This window comes from Neofelis nebulosa, chromosome 6, assembly GCF_028018385.1.
Source record: "Neofelis nebulosa isolate mNeoNeb1 chromosome 6, mNeoNeb1.pri, whole genome shotgun sequence".
Taxonomy (NCBI): domain Eukaryota; kingdom Metazoa; phylum Chordata; class Mammalia; order Carnivora; family Felidae; genus Neofelis; species Neofelis nebulosa.
Genome location: NC_080787.1, coordinates 113,875,181 through 113,894,009, shown reverse-complemented (window position 1 = coordinate 113,894,009; position 18,829 = coordinate 113,875,181). Strand labels below are relative to the sequence as shown.

Here is an 18,829-nt window from a genome sequence, read left to right as displayed (position 1 = left end):
AAAGGAATTATTAACTCTTTTATAGAAGAGGACACTGAGACTCAAGAATTGAGAGGCCTTGCCTAAAATCACACAGGTAATTTATTATAGTAAATGTTGAAGCCGATCTAAGTCTATCAGATTCTAAAACTGTCTATCTTAAAATCTGTTTCAAACACAAGCACAGAAACACTAAAACAAGTTTTTTTAAAGCATGTCTAAATATATGACAAATCAATAACTTGCCTAGTAGTAACTTCATTTCCTTCACTGACTACTTTTATTAAACATGCAACTATTAAATGTTAGCAGCAATGATAACACTGAGAAGGCATGAAAGATAATCTACCTATTAAATGCTCTCATTTTTGCTCGTTAATTTCCATAATATCCATCTTCCTCAAGCCAAACTATTACAAAAGGGACTGGATTTACACATAGAGGGTACTGAAAACGAAACTTTCTTTAATACTTAATGAATAACTAGAGTACTTTTTATGACTCAGATATTTAAATTTAAATTTTTTTTTTTTTTCAACGTTTTTTATTTATTTTTGGGACAGAGAGAGACAGAGCATGAACAGGGGAGGTGCAGAGAGAGGGAGACACAGAATCGGAAACAGGCTCCAGGCTCCGAGCCATCAGCCCAGAGCCTGACGCGGGGCTCGAACTCACGGACTGCGAGATCGTGACCTGGTTGAAGTCGGACGCTTAACCGACTGCGCCACCCAGGCGCCCCACAGATATTTAAATTTTAAACACATTTTTTAAAATGTTTATTTTTGAGAGAGAGAGAGAGAGAGAGAGAGAGAGAGAGAGAGAGAGAGAGAGAGAACATGAGAGGGGGAGAGGCAGAGAGAAGGAGACACAGAATCCGAAGCAGGTTCCAGACTCTGAGTTGTCAGCACAGAGCACGACATGGGGCTCAAACTCACGAACCACGAGATCATGACCTGAGCAAAGTCAGATGCTCAACTGATGAGCTACCCAGGTGCCCCGGACTCAAATATTTAAAGATACTATCATCTATTTGCCTACTAAAACATAAATAGAATGGTTACCTCTAAAACTTACAGGATGAATCTAGGATCATTCCTTAAGAGCTAAACCTGAGATTCAAGGAATTGGGTCAAAAGGTACCTCAGCAGACACAAAACACATATAATAAACTGGGATGATTAAATAATAGATGCAAAATGGGACAGCTTAAAATTAAGGCTTATTCAAAAAAGGGAATCATATCCAAGGTTACTCTTTTAATGAAGATACGTGAGTTAAGACAGCTGAACTAATCCCACACTTGAAATGGGAGAGAATACATAAAACTTAAATTACTCTCAAGACCTTGGCACCTATTAGGATAAGAGAAAAAATCTTAACTACTTACTAAGTAAGTAAGTACATCTATTCTACATATAAGTTGTTACTGTGGCAAATAATGGTGCCAAAAATTGTAATAAAGCAAAAGCATGTTTCGGTAGATAAAAGATTCAAATAACACTTTACCACGTCTATGTAAAATAAATACCAAGTAGGCCAAGTCTCATGTGTCCTTTTTCCGTATTTTTTGTCCTATTTTTTCCTAAGAGATGGGCCACACAGAAAAGTCTTATGAAACCACCATAAAAAAAAAAAAGGATGAGTAACACATGTAGAATTTTTTATGCTTTGTGTGCCCTCATGTGTATGAACATCATAAGAAATCTAACTTAAGTAGAATCATATTTCCTACAACAATTTAAAGATCTACTATTTCATCAGTGAGACTCGTGCATCATGTTGTTTTTAACTGCCCTAAATTCTTTTGATCACCATTAAGAAAATATAATATTGAGGTAAAGTCAAGGGCTATAAATCAAAATTAAAGGGAACCAATACTTACAGAAAAATGACCTTTTATCTTGGTTTCAACAATGTGATCTAAGTACTTAAAGCACTAACCTCCAACCCCCAACACACAAATATAAACACCAGCCCCTATATTAAGATTATATTTGGAAATAATACTTTACCTTTTTAATTCAGAAAGCCTGGACTCAATAGTTTCCTGTTTTATTTGAACCTTCTGAGCACTACTTATAATTTTTGTTAAATCTTCCTGACGAATCTTATTTTCTTCTGGTTTTGAAGATGAAACCTTTTGAAAACAAATTCAGGAAATCAAGTACTAAACACCATATTCGTAATTCAAAGTTTCCCTATTATAAGTGAGTTTTGTAGCCCATTCAGGAAATTAGATTTAGTTCCAAAACGCTCAGGTTAGGACGCTATAAAAAGAATAAAATTCATAGCTTTGCAAAGAGAAAGAGTAAGAAATAATCAATCTGTTTTTTGTTTTTTTATTTATTTTTTTTTATTTATTTATTTTTTTAACGTTTTTATTCATTTTTGAGAGAGAGAGAGACAGAGCATGAATGGGGGAGGGTCAGAGAGAGGGAGACACAGAATCTGAAACAGGCTCCGGGCTCTGAGCGGTCAGCACAGGGGCCCAATGCGGGGCTCGAACTCACGGACCGCGAGATCGTGACCTGAGCCGAAGTCGGCGCTCAACCGACTGAGCCACCCAGGCGCCCCTGTTTTTTGTTTTCTTAAACGTGGAAAAGTTTCTAAGAACAGGAACAACTTAGGGGCATTTTTTTTTTTTGTTCCATTTCGCCAAACTCACTGTAATTTCCTCAAGCCTCTTTATTATCACATTCCATGTTTAATTAAATTTATGCAGTAACAGCTGCACACTAGCCCATTTTCTTTCATGGTCCATTAGCTCTTTTCTCCTCTCTCTTTTGTGGATTTAGTAAAATATTTTATTTCAGCAAAAGATACCATTCATTTAAAAATGTATTATTAAATGCTTACTATAATGCAAGCGACTTATTCTGGACATTGGATATTTAGCAGTGAATTAAAGAAAAAAGCCCTCCAGAGAGTGGACATTCTAGCAGAAGCTTACATTTTTAAGCTAAATTAGAAGGAGTGAACCATCCCAATATGGATGATTCCTCAATCCTCAGAATGTAAAGATTTTCCTTCCCTCTAGAAGGTATTTGAAGACTAAGCCCTCAGGACAGTTGACTGCAGAGAAAAAATACAAAATAGAGTGAAATAATGAAAGCTTTATTAATCTAAGTCATCCCAACAAGGAACACCTGTGTATTTCTGTACATTCTTAATTTCAACAGGTGAAATATTAAGTCTTGGCCAAAGATGCTACATGGTAATGCCCGAAATAAATCACATTAATGATAGCTCACCTTCCTTTTAATGTTCTCCAACAAGTCATCCTGGCCTTGTTTGAAGTAAGGGTGCTGAAATTCAACAGGACCATCTCTTTCCTGCTTTACAATTCCGGAGTCAATATGTACAACTTTACGGAAACCATCTGAAAAAGAGTAAAAATTTCGATTACTAAAATAGACCAAAGTAAAAGATTTCCTTTTTGCTTATCAACCTAATGGGAAAAAATGGTTTAATCCATTGATGACAGTGTTCCAAATAAACTGCTATCCATACTCACACATATTCAGTTGCCTCACAAAGCTTGCCATGTTATTGTGCTTAAAATATTTGGGAAGAATTTCTTTTGCAAATCTTTGTTCATCCAAAACCAGAAAACTTTGGCCATTCTGAAAAACAACACAAAAAGTCAATTAGTTGAAGTCCTAAGAGGTGATACATATGAATCCCAAAACTGGGCAGTCCTTCTATGACACTTTCAGATCAACATTTTATTCCTATTAACAGCAACAAGAAACAAACTGTAATTAAGTGCCAAACTGTAATTAAGCTTTTTAATGTCAACCTCAGAAGTTTAATAAGAGTATGTCTCAAACCAAAAGCTGTATCATACACTATGGTAAAATATTAGAGAAGAATTTCCCTTAAATCAGAAACAAGAAATACTATACGTAGCCAACATAATTATTTAACATTATTTTAAAGCCAATGTAATTAGACAAAAACAGGTAAAATTTAAGAGGAAGTCATATTTTATTGTCATCTGCAACAGACATATCTTTGCACAATCAACTGAAAAACTGTAAAATAATTCAGTAAGATATCTGGTTACTAATTAATATTTAAAGTCACTAGTGTTCTGGCATACCAAAAAAATAATTTGAAACTTACAATACTGTAATCAAAACAGTATGATACTGTCATAAACACAGAAAGACAGATCAATCGAATACAGAGCCCCCAAATACACCCTTACATATAAAGCCCAAGAGTTTTTACAAGAGCATCAAGACCATTCAATGGGAAAAGGACAGTTTTCAACAAATGATGCTGGGAAAACTGGATACTCACATCAAAAGAACAAAGTTTACCTTACGCCATATGCAAAGATTAACTCAAAATGGATCAAAGACCTAAACATAAGAAATAGAACTATAAAAATTATATATGTGTGTGTGTGTATACAAATTTTTTTTAAAGCAGGTTCCATCCCCAGCACATAATCCAAAGTTGGACTTGAACTCACAAACCTGAGCTCAAGACCTGAGCTGAGATAAAGAGTCAGAAGATGCTTAGCTGACTGGGCCACTCAGGCACCCCTAAAATTATAAAAATCTTAGAAGAAAACTTAAGGGAAAAAGCTTTATTTGGATTTGGCAATGATTTCTTGGTCAACACCAAAAGCACAGGCAGCAAAAGCAAAAACCGACTAACAAGCCTACCTCAAATTAAAAACTTTTGTGCAAAGAACACCATCAATAGAGTGAAAAGGCAACCAACAGAATCAGAGAAAATATTTGCAAGCTGTGTATCTGATAAGGGGTTAATATCTATAATAAAGAACTTCTACAACTCAACAACAAAAAGAAAACAACCCGATCAGAAATGGGCAAAGGACTTGAGTAGGTATTTTCCAAAAAAGATAAACAAATGGCCAATAAACAAAAAGGTGTCTAACATCACTAATCATTAAGGAAATAAAAACCAAAACCACAATCACCACTTTACAATATTAGGATGGCAATTATTTTTAAAAACACCAAATAAACAGAAAATAAATGCTAGAGGATGTGGAGAAACTGGAAACCTTTACACACTGCTGGTGGAAATGTAAAACATAGTAGAGCTGCTATGGAAAACAGTATGGTAGTTCCTCAAAAAATTAAACACAGAATTACTACATGATCCTACCATTCTACTATGTATCCAGAAGAAGGGGGCAGATACTTGGACAGATATTTGTATACCCATGTTCATAGTAGCATTATTGCAAAAGTCAAAAGGTAGAAGCAACCTGAGGGACCAGGGTGGCTCAGTTAAGTGTCTGATTTCAGCTTCAGTCACCATCGTGAGTTTGAGCCCCGGACTGGGCTCTGTGCTGACAGCTCAGAGCCTGGAACTTCTTTGGATTCTGTGTCTCCCTCTCTCTCTGCCCCTCCCCTGCTTGCACTCTCTCTCTCTCAAAAATAAACAAACATTGAAAAAAATAAAAGTAGAAACAACCCAAATGTCCACTGACGGATAAATGGACAAACAAAATGTGGTATATACACACAGTATTATTCAGCCTTAAAAAAAGGAAGAAAATGCTGACAGGTGTTACAACATGGATGAACTTTAAAGACCTGCTACATAAAATAAACTAGGCATGAAAGGACAAATATTGTACTATTCTACTTATATGAGATATCTAGAATAGTCTAATTTATAGAGACAAAATGGTTATTAGGGGCTAAGAAGAGGGAGGATTTGGAGTTATTGTCTAAGGTACAAAGTTTCAGTTTGGAAGGTTGAAAAACATTCTGGAGACCGATGGAAGCAATGGCTGCCTAACACTGTAAATGTACCTAATGCCACTGAACTGTATACTTAAAAATGGGTAAAATGGTTAATTTTATGTTAGGTACATTTTACCATAACAATTTAAAACTAAAATAGAATAAAGAAATCAATAATAGAAAGATTCCAATAGAAAAAAGTCACATACCTAAAAATAAGTCTTAAAAATATACACAATGTTTATGAGAACATTAAACTACAGAGGGACAAAAACTGTAAAGCTGTCAATTCTAATTAACCAATACATTAAATTCTCAATTAAGAAGAAAATTTTGGAGACGAGGTGAAAACATGCTAACACAACCAAATATTAGGTACTGAAGTTCACTTGTAAAATAATTATGTAACAATAGGCAAGAAAATACTAAAAACAATGAGAAGAGAGGTGTTAACCTTACCCTATAAAGGTGAAAGGATTAGTGTTTACAAGAGTTTTGTACTAAAGAAGAGACAGTCAAAAAGAAAAAATGGACTAGAGAGAACAGAAGCATAAGCAAATCTATTTGAGAATTATATTTACAATATATTATATTATATAATAATATGTAATAACATATAATAATGAATATAATTATATGTGTAATAAGTACAAGTAGCATTCATATCAGGGGGAAAATCTGGAGAAAAAAGGATGATTTCATAAACTTTCCATTTGGAAAGAAAAAAACAAAAGCTCAATGCTAACTCACTGCTCAACGCTAACTCAAAGCTCACAACCATGCTTTTGGGAGTATGAAGTAAACGTAGAAGCCACAGTGGTAAAGAATTTATAATTTATTCATGGAAACTGCTAGCTGCCAACCCTATTCCCAAATTTCTCTAACTCCTTTTGATTTTTGTTATTTTAAAGCTAAAATTGTATATTTTTAAGATGTACAACATGATTTAATATATTTATACACACAGAGAAAGGACTACTCTAGTCAAGCTAACATCTACATCAAGCTAAAAAGCTTCTGCACGGCAAAGAAAACAAAATAAAAAGAGAACCTAATGGAATAAGAGAAAATAACTGTAAGCAATATATGTGATAAGGGATTAATATTCCAAATATGTAAGGAACACATTCAATTCAACAGCCAAAAAAGAAAAAGACACAAACAGATTAAAAAAGAACCCAAATACACATTTTCCCAAAGATACAGAAATGGCCATCAGGTGTATAAAAAGGTGATCAACATCACTAACCATCAGGGAAATGAAAACCAAAACCACAATGAAGTACTACTTCATATCTGGTAGGATGGCAATTATTAAAAAAAAAAAAAAAGTAAGTGTTGGTGAGGATGTGAAGAAAAGGGAACTTTCATATACTGTTTGTGGTAATGTGAATCAGTATAACCATTATGAAAACACCATGAAGTTTCCTCAAAAAAATAAAAAATAGAACTACCACATGATGCAACTACCCCTTTCCTAGGTATACACCCAAAGGAAATGAAATCAGTATCTCAAAGCATTATCTGTGCTCCCATGTTTACTGCAGCATTATTTACAATAGACAAGATACGGAAACAACCTAAGTGTCCCTTAATGGAAGAATGGATAAAGAAACTGATACACACAACACACACAGAGGAACACTATTTACCCTTAAAAACAAAGAGATCCATCTGGAAAAACACGAATGATCCTCTACTTTGTTATGAACAGAATCACAATTTTGTCTGATTTGCAACCACATTTCTCAGTCCCCCTTACTTACAAAAAGAGGCAGCCAAATATACCCCTGGCAATTAAGATATATATAGAATGGACTCAGTGGGGCTTCCAGAAAAGGTTCTAAAAGGGGAAAGATTCAAAGTGTCAAACCCCTATATCCCATATCCCTGCTTGGAACTTGAAGCTAATGACTAAAAGCTTCAGCAACTCTGAGGTAGAGAAACTAAGTATGGCTGAAGACCAGAATGTGACTGGGTATCCTCAGACTTAAAAGGAAAATGCATCTCTATTCTGTTTAAACCACTGTTTGAATTTCTACTATTTGTGTCTGAAACTAAACCTAACTATTAAGAGAGTTAGAAAAAATTCAATAAAGTTGAAAATTAACATAAAAATATTTTAAATACTTATTACAGTTAATTGCATTAATTAAAAATTTATAAAAAATCAGTAAGATGAAAAATCCAACGTAAAATTTAGAAGAGGCCCAATCTCATTATAATTGTGTAGCAAAACAAATAATGATTTCCTCTTATTAGACTGGCAAAATTTGAAAATTTTTTTTTAATGTTTATTTATTTTTGACAGAGAGAAAGAGAAAGAGCACTAGCAGGGGAAGGGCAGAGAGAGAGGGAAACACAGACTCTAAAGCAGGCTCCAGGCTCTGAGCTATCAGCACAGAGCCTGATGGGTGCTTGAACCCACAAACCGAGAAATCATGACCTGAGCTGAAGTTGGACGCTTAACCAGCTGAGTAGATTGGGAAAATTTTTAAAGTTTGATGATAATCAGAATTGGTTATTAGGTAATAACTATTAAAATTAAAAATGCATGCTTTTTCATATCTAAAAAAACTTTACCTTCCTGCCCTCTCAATCTATTCACCCCATTTGTCTTTTCCTTCACTGCAAAACTTAAATTTATTTCAAAGCCCCCTTCTCCAATTTAGTACTATCTACTTACTCCTGCTAAAAACTGGTTTCATTCTCCCTCACTCTACTCAAACTATTTTTTTTCTAAAATGTCAAATGCCAAATTCAATGCCTTCTTTTCAGTCCTGATCTTCCCACACCTCTTTGTGGCATTTCATTTGGCACTACTGACAATCTCCTCCTTAAAGACTCTACTCTTTTGACTTTGAAACTAAATACTATTAGGTCTACCCTCTCTCATGTTTCCTTTCAATTTTCTTCACCTATCAAAGGTAGTGTGTTTTTTAGGTTTCTATCCTTGATCATGACACCTTTTACACTCTTTTCCTAGGCAATGTACTGACTTTATTAAATATGATGTTTTATTATAAATGATCACATCTATATCTCTGCCCCATCTCAAACTTCACACTTGGATTTTTCAACTGTTAACATTTCTGCATAATGTTCTTTAATTCACCATGTTCTCAACCTACTGTCTATATCAAATCCATCTTCCTAACTCACCAAAATCAACTTTTTTCCTGTATCCTCCTTCCTGGCAATTGACTGAGAGGGGAAAGGGTCATAAGTATGACATTAACAACAAAAAGATAAATTAAAAACTCTCAATTTTAACAGCTAGTTAACTTAAGGGAAAAATATAAAAAACATTTCTTTTAAAAATAAGAAAAAGTGATCTGTGATCACTGCTTCTATTTGACATGCTGAGGTCTTACCAACACAAAAAAGACAAAAATTGGAGGTATAAAGCTCTGAAAGGAAGAACAAAACTATCATTCACAGATTCATGGATGTACACTTAAAAGACCCACATGAGTAAAGTGATTAGCCCACTGGTTTATCTATCAACATACAAATGTTATTTGTATTTCTAACTACCAGCAACAGCCAGAATGTACTTTTAACTAAAGAATACCACATACGACATCTTTTTTTTTTTTTTAATGTTTATTCATTTTTAAGAGACAGAGAGAGTGTAAGCGGGATTGGGGCAGAGAGAGAGGGAGACACAGAATCTGAAGCAGACTCCAGGCTCCGAGCTGTCAGCACAAAGCCTGATGTGGGGCTCAAACTCATTAACCATGAGATCATGACCAGAGCCGAAGTCAGACTCTTAACCAACTGAGCCACCCAGGCGCCCCTCCACTTACAATGTCTTAACATACCTACGAAGAATATCTAACAAAGATGTGCAAGACCCAATTACCAAAAAATAAAGAACTTTATTTTTTTTTATTTAAAAACTTTTTTTTAATGTTTATTTATTTTGAGAGAGAACGTGTGCACGAGCAAGGGAGGGGCAAAGAGAGGGAGACAGAGAATCCCAAGCAGGCTTCACACTGTCAAGGCGGAGCCAGAAGTGGGGCTCATGATCTCACAAACCGTGAAATCATGACCTGATGTGCAATCAAGAGTTGGATACTTAACTAACTGAGCCACCCAGGTGCCCAAAATACATAATTTTATTAAACAAAATGAATTTTAAAACATGTCTTGTTTATGGGAATATTCAATATCATAAAGACTTCCATTTTCCGTAATCTGATTTAGTTTCAATGCAATTCCAATTAAAATCCCAACAGATTTTCTTTGGTGGAACTTTAATTTAAAACACATACAGAAGAGGGGCACCTGGGTAACCCAGTTGGGTGAGCGTCCAACTTCGGCTCATGTCATGATCTCACAGTTCGTGGGTTCGAGCCCCGCATTGGGCTCTGTGCTGACAGCTCAGAGCCTGGAGCCTGCTTCGGATTCTGTGTCTCCTTCTATCTCTGTCCCTCCCCTACTTGTGCTCTGTCTCTCTCAAAAATAAATAAATGTAGGGGCGCCTGGGTGGCGCAGTCGGTTAAGCGTCCGACTTCAGCCAGGTCACAATCTCGCGGTCCGTGAGTTCGAGCCCCGCGTCAGGCTCTGGGCTGATGGCTCGGAGCCTGGAGCCTGTGCCTGTTTCCGATTCTGTGTCTCCCCCTCTCTCTGCCCCTCCCCCGTTCATGCTCTGTCTCTCTCTGTCCCAAAAATAAATTAAAAACGTTGAAAAAAAAAAATTTTTAAAAAAATAATAAAATAAATAAATAAATAAATGTAAAAAAATATATATTAAAACACGTACAGAAGAACAAAGACCAGCAAGAGTCAAGGTACTACTGAGGAATAAGCTGCCCTCCCAAAAGCAAGATAGTATAAAGCTACAGTAAGACATGCGATGAGGGAAGAAAAAAAAAAGTTCAATGGAATGGAATAGAGACCCTAGAAACAAAATCACAGTATCTACCTGTGATTAATTTTGCTATAAGACATAGGTAGCAATACACATCACCACAGAAAGAAGGAACTACTCAATGAAGGGGCTAGGGCAACTGAGTATTTATATGGAAAACAATGAAACTGAATTCCTTACACCACTCACAAAAATCAATTCCAAGTGAATTAAAGACTTACACAAAATATGCAAACTTTTAAAACTTTCAGGAAAAAAAGAAGAGAAATAGAAAAGTATTTTTCTCTCCCTGAGGTAGAGGTAAGAAAAAACATCCAGAAGAAACAAAAGCATGAACAAAAAAGATGAATATATTAAATTATACTAAAATTTAAAACTTGTACTCATCAAAAGATAAGCTTCAAACTAGGAGAAGATAGAAGCAACACATAAACCTCCAAAATGTATATACAGGATATACAAGGAATTTCTACAAATATTAAAAAATAAACTACCCAAAGGGCGGCTGGGTGGCTCAGACGGTTGAGCGTCCGACTTTGGCTCAGATCATGATCTCATGGTTTGTGGGTTTGAGCCCCGTGTCAGGCTCTGTGCTGACAGCTCAGAGCCTGGAGCCTGCTTCAGATTCTGTATCTCCTCTCTCTGCTCCTCCCCCACTCACCTCTCTGTCTCTCTCAAAAATAAACATTAAAAAAAAAAAAAAAAAAGATAAGCCACCCAATAGAAAAATGGTCACATACTTCATAGAATAGGTAACACATATGGCCGATAAATATGAAAAGGTGTTTGAACATATTAGTAATCAGGGAAATATAAGTTAACACCTCATTGAGAGAACACTTTACATCTACTAGATCAGTAAAAAATTAAAAACAATGATAATATCAAGTTTTGAGGATGTGAATTAATGGAAAATCTCATGCATGGCTAAGTATAAGAGTGTTTAATCTCTTTGGAAAACAATTTGAACTATCTTCAGGTCGAAGAGTTCATATCTTATTTTCGAGCAATTCCACTCTTCAACATAGGTACCTATATATACCTTAAAGAAATTCTTGCTTATACACACCAGGAGAGGTATATAAAAATACTCATAATAGCACTTGACACAGTTGACCATCTTCTCTATCTTGAACCATTTTTTTCCATTAACTACTATAACCTTACTCCCTTGTTTTTCTCCTATTGCACTGTTCCTTCTCAATCTCCTTTGCTAGCTTTTTCTTACTTTCCTGCCCTCTAAAAATCAGAATGGCCTGTCTTTTAGCTCCTTCCATCTCCATTTCTCTCCCCGGATGATCTCATCCAGTCCCATGGCTTTACCACTCACAAACTCCAATGCCAGTGTCTTATATTCAAACATCATATTCAACATTTCCACGTGGATGTCTTGGAGTGTAGAACTCATTGAGACTGTTCAAAAATATTCCTGTTTTCCTTCCTAGCACTGAACTTCCCTACCTCCTTTGAAATTAGGTGTAGTCATATGAATAAGTATGGTCAACAAAATGTAAGCTAAATTTTCAAGTAACACTAGTGTTCATTTGTAATATCAAAGTTAATACGGCCAAACAGAATCTCTACCTGCATTTCTCTGAATACTCTCCCATCTGAGCAAATGGTATCATTTATCTTCTTGTTTAGGCCAAATCTGAGTCATTCTTAATTCTTCCCTGTCTTTCCTGTACTCCAGACAATTTATTAGTAAATTCTGCTGCTTTACCTTTAAAGTAGATACCAAATCCAACAACTTCTCACATCTGCACCGCAAATACCCTAGTCTCAGCTACACTCTTTTTTTTTTTCAGCTACACTATTTTCAATACCATAGTGGAAAACTGTGATAATCTACAAACTAGTTCCCTAGATTTCCAATCTTCTTACTACAGCCTTAAGGCCCTATACCATCTGTTCCTGCTACTTCTTTAACCTCAATCTCACATTCTCTAAAGATATTCTAATCACAGGGGCCTTCTCCAATCACATGAACATGCCATGTTCAAAGCCTTTACATCTGCCATTCTCTTTCACCTGGCCTAATTGTTCAGGTGTCTGCTCAAACATCATGTCCTCAGAGAGGCTTTTCTCATCGATCTACCTAAAATGCCCACAAATCCCAGATAACTATGTGCTAGTTATCAGTTTATTGCTCCAAATTCATTTTTCATTGTATGTTTTGCAACCGTGGGGCTGGGTCCCTTAAATATCTTTTTCTAGAAGGCATGGTGATAAACTTTGTCAATAGAAGATACTAAAGAGATTGTTAAGAGGAGGGGGGTTCTCCTTCCTTTTTCTTGGTTCCTCAACATTGGCAGGCTCCTACAGTGTAGGCACATCCTCCAGCACCTAGCTCTTGCAGTACAGAAGGTCAGCAGCAGAAGGCCAAAAGCTTCCCTCAGCTTTCTCTCTCCCTTCAATGGTTTCAAACCAGAGTATTTCTAGCAAGACATGTCCCCACGAATAGCTTTCAAGGGTGCTCTAGAACAAGGACTGATAAACCTTTTTTTAAAGGGTTAGACAGTAAATATTTTGGGCTTGCAGGTAATAATACCTTATAGACAATATGTAAATATATTGAGAATGGTTATGTTCCAATTAAACTTTATTTACAAAACAGATGACTGGACCATGGGCAATAGTTTGCAAACTGCTGCCTTAAAGGAGTATTTCTCCCACAAGTTCTGAAGGATGAGCTTCCAATAAGTTCCACTAAAGTGGCACCGGTGGTTTCTTTGCCATTAAGTGAGACATAGTCATATTCTTATAACTGCCAGCCCTATATTCTTTAGAGTGTTTACTCCAATTCCTCTGATATAGTTAGTAATTCTACATTTTCCCTGTTTAAAATATTTAAAAGTAATTCTTTCCTTCTTTTATACTATGTGACTTCTGTCTCCTACTTAGTCCTAACTGTTATCTCTCTTTAACCTTCTTTATTTCCTTCATGGTACTTACCACTAACTAAAATTATATTATCTGTGTTTGCTTACTTTTTAATTATCAGTGTCCTCCACTAGAATATAAGGTTTATAAAGCCACTTTGTTCACTAGTGAATGAATTCCAAGTACCTAGCACACTGCTGGTCATAACATACTCATGATAAATATTTGTGAGTAACAAAATAAATGAATCATTGGCCACAGTGGACCAAATTATCTTTTTAGAAGTTTAACTCTTGGATCCTATCAGATGAATGCCCCTTGCTTATATTTTTATGTGCTCTCCCTCTCTCATACAACCCTCCTTCACTCATACTCTGTGTATCTGTTTATGTCATTCCTTCAGTCTCCACTCTACAATTAGTAGATAACCTCTGAGTGCAAAAATTCCATCTTACTGCCATTTAAACCTGTGAGACTCAAACAATAGAACATAGAACTCTCCCAACACATTTCACAAGGGGAAGAAAGCCACTACTGACTGTGTAAGGTGGGAGAGATGGGTAGCTTCTTTTTAGGCTTTACCCATAAAGGTTGGCAAGCTTCCAAATAACAACAGTTGTTAGTGCTCAAATTGGTACTCATTTAAAAACATCCAAAATATTCTTAAATAATCTAATACTTTAAACCCATTAAACTAAAACATTTTTCAGAACAGAAATTTGTAACATTTTAAAAACAGTCCATAACTTTTTAATGTTCACCAGCCATTCCTTCTGAGTCTTTTGTTCACTCCCTTTTATGTATACAAATAGAAAATACTCATCAATGAATCTTTCAACTTTTCTGTAGATTCATCTAAAGTGGATTTTACTCCTATTCTGGCACACCTGTGGCTTTCTTGTTTTCAACTTAGTGTAATAATGCAATGGTTTCTGGGAAGCTCAAAACGATACCAAAACATCAGAATCTGGATGCTCAAATTAATTCAAAACAGCTAGAAAACAGGAGACTAATTCTGGTTTTGCTCCATTTTCCTCCTATTTCCTGATTTGTCTATACTGATTTGAGAGAGATGGAGAAGTAGAGAATGTCAAAGGGCACAGATGGGTATGAGGTCTCTAGCAGAAATCACTTCTTGGTCTTCTCAAACAATATGAACAGAGACAAAGGTAATAACACTAATAAAACAATGACTTCCAGTTCTTTCCTGCTTTTATAACTGCTTCACTTCGACATACACTATCAAATTTCAGTAACAGTAAAGACTGTTCCTCACTATCAATGGCAAGAACTTCCATCCAACTTCTACAACCTCTTGTCCCTGAATATCAAGTTTCTGCAGTTGCTTCCAAGTTAAACCTGTGCCTTCTGTTTAGGACTTGGTTACATTTAAAACAGCTTTAAGTTGCCCAACAGTACTATCTCTGTCCCTGATTCTGGCAATAGACTGCCTACCAGAGCCAAAATAGCTATATAAAATTTTGAAGTTACAGAAAATGTTAAAAAAAGAAAAAAAGAAAAAAGAAACTTTCAAGGGGAGAATATGGGAAAAAAAATATGTACAAATATCTTAAAGACACTCTGATCCAAAGACATTTCTATTATTTGAATCAATAACACATTTAGTATAATTTTGATTGCTCAGATATTTCTATAATTAATCATGATAATGGGGCATTTCATTTTTCATTTTTGTCATATTACAAGTTTCAAGAAAAACTAGCTCTAAGAGTAAGTCTTCAAGAATCTTAAGCCAAGCTTTTCAAACTGTAGTTGGTTAAGTTTTTCCTTGCCTTACTCTCAAGCTAGAGGAGTAAATTATTTTCCACAAGTTAAAAAAAAAAAAATTGCATAAAAGATTTCCTGGTTTCCAAAACATCTGCTGCTTCTAAAAGGTCTTAATATGATTTTCACTCAGATAGTATAAATGCTAAATTACCTTGACAGAAATTCAGCAAAACACATTTGAAGGAAACCAGAAACAACCATAAATAGCAACTTTTAAAAGATAAGAGTAACTTATTTAGTTTTTTTCCATTTAACATCATTGTTTAATTAATGTTTTACCTTTCATTTCATTGTTAACACTGCTTTTGGAAAAGTCTATGGGAAAGTAATACAGACAGACGTCCTAAGCAACTAAGCTAAGCTCTAGACAACATTAATCCAGAATTGTCCACTGACTTGTGAAAGGGTAACATTTTGATATAAACTAAATATTGTGCCAAGGTGTATTAAGGGAAGTGCTTCTGATGGAAGACTGATCTGAGAGGTCAAAAATCTATGTTAGAGTCCCATCTCCAATAATGGGCTAGCTTTGTAATTATGGATAAGAAATCTAACCTAAGCCTCAACCTTCATCTATATAATGATGAGGCTAAACTGGATTATCTCTAAGATTCTTTTCAGGCATAATTTTATTTTTATCATCCCTACCACTTCCATTACATATCCCAAAAGATTTCATTGATTCACCATTATTAAATACCTAATGTGTCCTTGGTACCAACACGGTCTCTGCCCTCAATGAATTTATATTTTAACTGTCCCATTATGTATAAAAAAATTAGTAAAACATAAGCTTAGACCTATGGGATAAATAAGAATTTTTTTTTTTAATGACCATACAAGCCAAAAACGTATAATAAAGTCAGCTTGGGTGGGAGAGACTCTCAGTCCAATCTCTAATAAATACAAGGCTGAGTAACAGCAGTCTGTGCTGATCCATCCCTGTCAACTTTTAATCCTTCTGACTGATGAAAAGCATGAGACATCTGTTTATTTTTAAGTGTATGCTGGCGGCTGGCTTCCTTATTTTCACCTTTGTACAACTGTACAAAATTCATCAAATACTTAACACACACCATCCAGCTGATGATACTGACCTTCAAAAAAATTAAGTCCTAGAAGGGGTATAAAGAAATGAACAAATGACAGTAATACAAGAAAGAATATGGAGTTAACACTAGTCAGAAACTCCCATGTACTCAACACACTGCTCCCTTTTAAAAGTAAAAGTGAGAGCTATAATAGGACAGGAATAGAAAACAGAGAAAGAAGGGAGGTAACATTTACTCAGCACTTAACAGGTGCCAGGCACTGTGAAGGTAGTTTTCACTTACTCTTCGGCAACCCTCTAAACAACTAAATACCCCCAACAGATAAGAAAAACCCACGCTGCTTCACAAAATGATTCCAACAGCCTGAGAGTGCATTCAAACGCAAATGCACTATTTATGTAATAATCATTCTGCTTAGAATCTTGTATTTGGAACTAGAAGGGTCTTGCATCACCCAGGCAACCCATTCATCTTAAGGACGATGAAACTTAGGCCAGACAAGATAAGGTGCTTGACTAAGGTCATTCCTGTTTAGTGGCGGAGTTGGGATCAAACCAATAGTCAAGGCATCATATCCCACTCTCCCAGTAACTGTTCAGCGAAATTTAGTGATTCATGTTAGCTTCTCACCAAGTTACTGAACACCTGTCTATTAGAGCACTTTTACTAAAATAATCACAAAAATCCGTTTATATATACAAATGGCTCAGAATTTCCAAAGAATGCTGTACCATTTTCTATACAAGATTTCGAAACCCAATGAGAAACAGTAACCTGCGTTTGAACATTTGCCTGTATCCCTCTGACTGCTCTCCTCATAAAGAACCCAGCGCCAAGCGGGGTGTATTTTTTAGTGAGGAGAATCGGGTCGCTTAAGTAAAGATTTCCTCAGACAAACCCTCGCGCCCAGGGCTGCGTGTGCCCTCAGCGATTCGTAACCCGCGAGCCCGGCGGGAGGACGGAGAATGAGTGTGCAGTAACGTGGCTCCGGCGCCCTCGGCTCCTCGGCCGCCTTCGCCCTGCCGGGCCGGTTCCGAACGCCGACGGGGCCGGACCGTTACGGGGCCTCCCGGGCCGCGGCGCGGGCCGCCCCTCCCCCACCGCGGCCTGAGCCAGCGGCGCCGGCCGGGACCCCCGCGGCTCCCCGCGCGAACAATACGAGGGGTCCCTCGCTAGGCTGACCGCCGGGGCCCGCGCCACCCCGCCACCCCGCGCCGCGGGCCGCGCAGAAGGCGTCGAGCCGCAGGCCGCGAGAGACAGCCCCACGGGAGGGAGAGAGAGGGGGAGAGTGAGGGGGGGGAGAGAGAGAGATAGAGAGACAAGGCGGTTAGTCAGGGGGTTCGGAGGCCGCCGTGCCCTCACCCCTACCTGGCTCCAGGTGATGAATTCGTTGGTATGGGTTTCCTCCACAAGCGTCCACAGCTTGCTGAGGAAAGCCGGCACGTTCGAACTCTGCTTCATTGTTAACCAGACGCAGGGATTCCAAATTCTACACCCGAACACGGCGGTGGCGGTGGCGGCAGCAGCGGCGGCGGTGGTGGTGGTGGTAGTGGTGGTGGTGGTGGCGGCGGCGGCGGCGGCGGCAGCTGCTGCTCCGGGAGAACGCCCACAACGCAGGCGCAGCAGCTCCCGGGCCCCGCCCCCCAGCCTCGCCAAGCGCGCAGCGAGGCGGGGAGGACCGACGGCCGCACATGACGGACAAGTCTCGCCGTTCGGCCCCTGCGCACTCGTCCCGCGCCGGTCCCGCTTCCGACCAATCCCAGGCGCGGACCACAGGACAAAGAAAAGCGATTGGGTGCTGCAGACGAGGAGGGGGTGGGAGCAGAAGGGGGCGCTGCCTTCTCATTCGCCTTTTATACAGTAGCCGTCACTGTAGCGGACCTTAGGCTTAGTGGACTGTGTTTGGTTGTTTCACGTGGAAACGGCTTTGGATTTCTGAGCTGTGGCTGGGAGGCTGTAGAAAGTCCTCGGGGGTATTCAGCCATAAGTTTGGCAAGCAAAGTGTGGTTTGCGCCAGGCAGGAGGAAGTATAATAATTCACATGGGGAGGGGGGCGGGGTAGGGAAGCAGCTTTCGAACGTGATGTGCTAGGCCCCAAATTGAAACTGTCTTAAATAAGGCTTGCAGTTAAATTTTCATTAGGCGAAAACGGTTCCATTAAAATACGTTTGTCAAAAAGAGGAATTTGAATAATAACTCTTAACTAAGTGTGTACTTCAGTGAACCAGGAGCGGTAATAGACCTTACGTGCTGTTTTTAATCTAACACACAGTGAATGCCAACTATATGCCCAACATAAAAATAGTCTCATTTGTACCCTTTTAATAAATTAAAATAATCATTTCTGTATATACTTAACAGGTATATTTTTGTTTCCCAGAGACTGATACAGTGAAGAAAAAAAAATGAACAAGGAGTCAGCATATCTGAATTTAAACCCAGCTTCAAGGACAGTTTAGTGGATATTAAATTACACTGGTCTGTGTAATTTAGAGTAATCTCTTAATCTGTCAGTGCCA

At 37.5% G+C, this 18,829-nt stretch overlaps 1 protein-coding gene across 6 annotated transcripts in view; it reads right to left on the bottom strand.

The window, feature by feature from the left end:
• The window catches only part of HSF2 (heat shock transcription factor 2), a 41,227-nt gene extending 23,236 nt beyond the window's left edge, over positions 1-17,991 (bottom strand). For 3 of the 6 annotated variants that reach the window (XM_058735128.1, XM_058735129.1, XM_058735130.1), the window contains exons 1-4: positions 17,679-17,991; positions 3,494-3,602; positions 3,231-3,358; positions 1,992-2,116 (exon numbers count right to left, since the gene is read on the bottom strand). In XM_058735128.1, coding sequence (XP_058591111.1) covers positions 1,992-2,116; positions 3,231-3,358; positions 3,494-3,602; positions 17,679-17,771 — 455 coding nt within the window. In that variant the 5' untranslated portion in view covers positions 17,772-17,991. Of the gene's footprint in view, positions 1-1,991; positions 2,117-3,230; positions 3,359-3,493; positions 3,603-17,084; positions 17,304-17,678 lie in introns of those variants that run through there. The other 3 variants (XM_058735125.1, XM_058735127.1, XM_058735126.1) reach the window with 2 other exon arrangements.
• Positions 17,992-18,829: the final 838 nt, after the last annotated feature.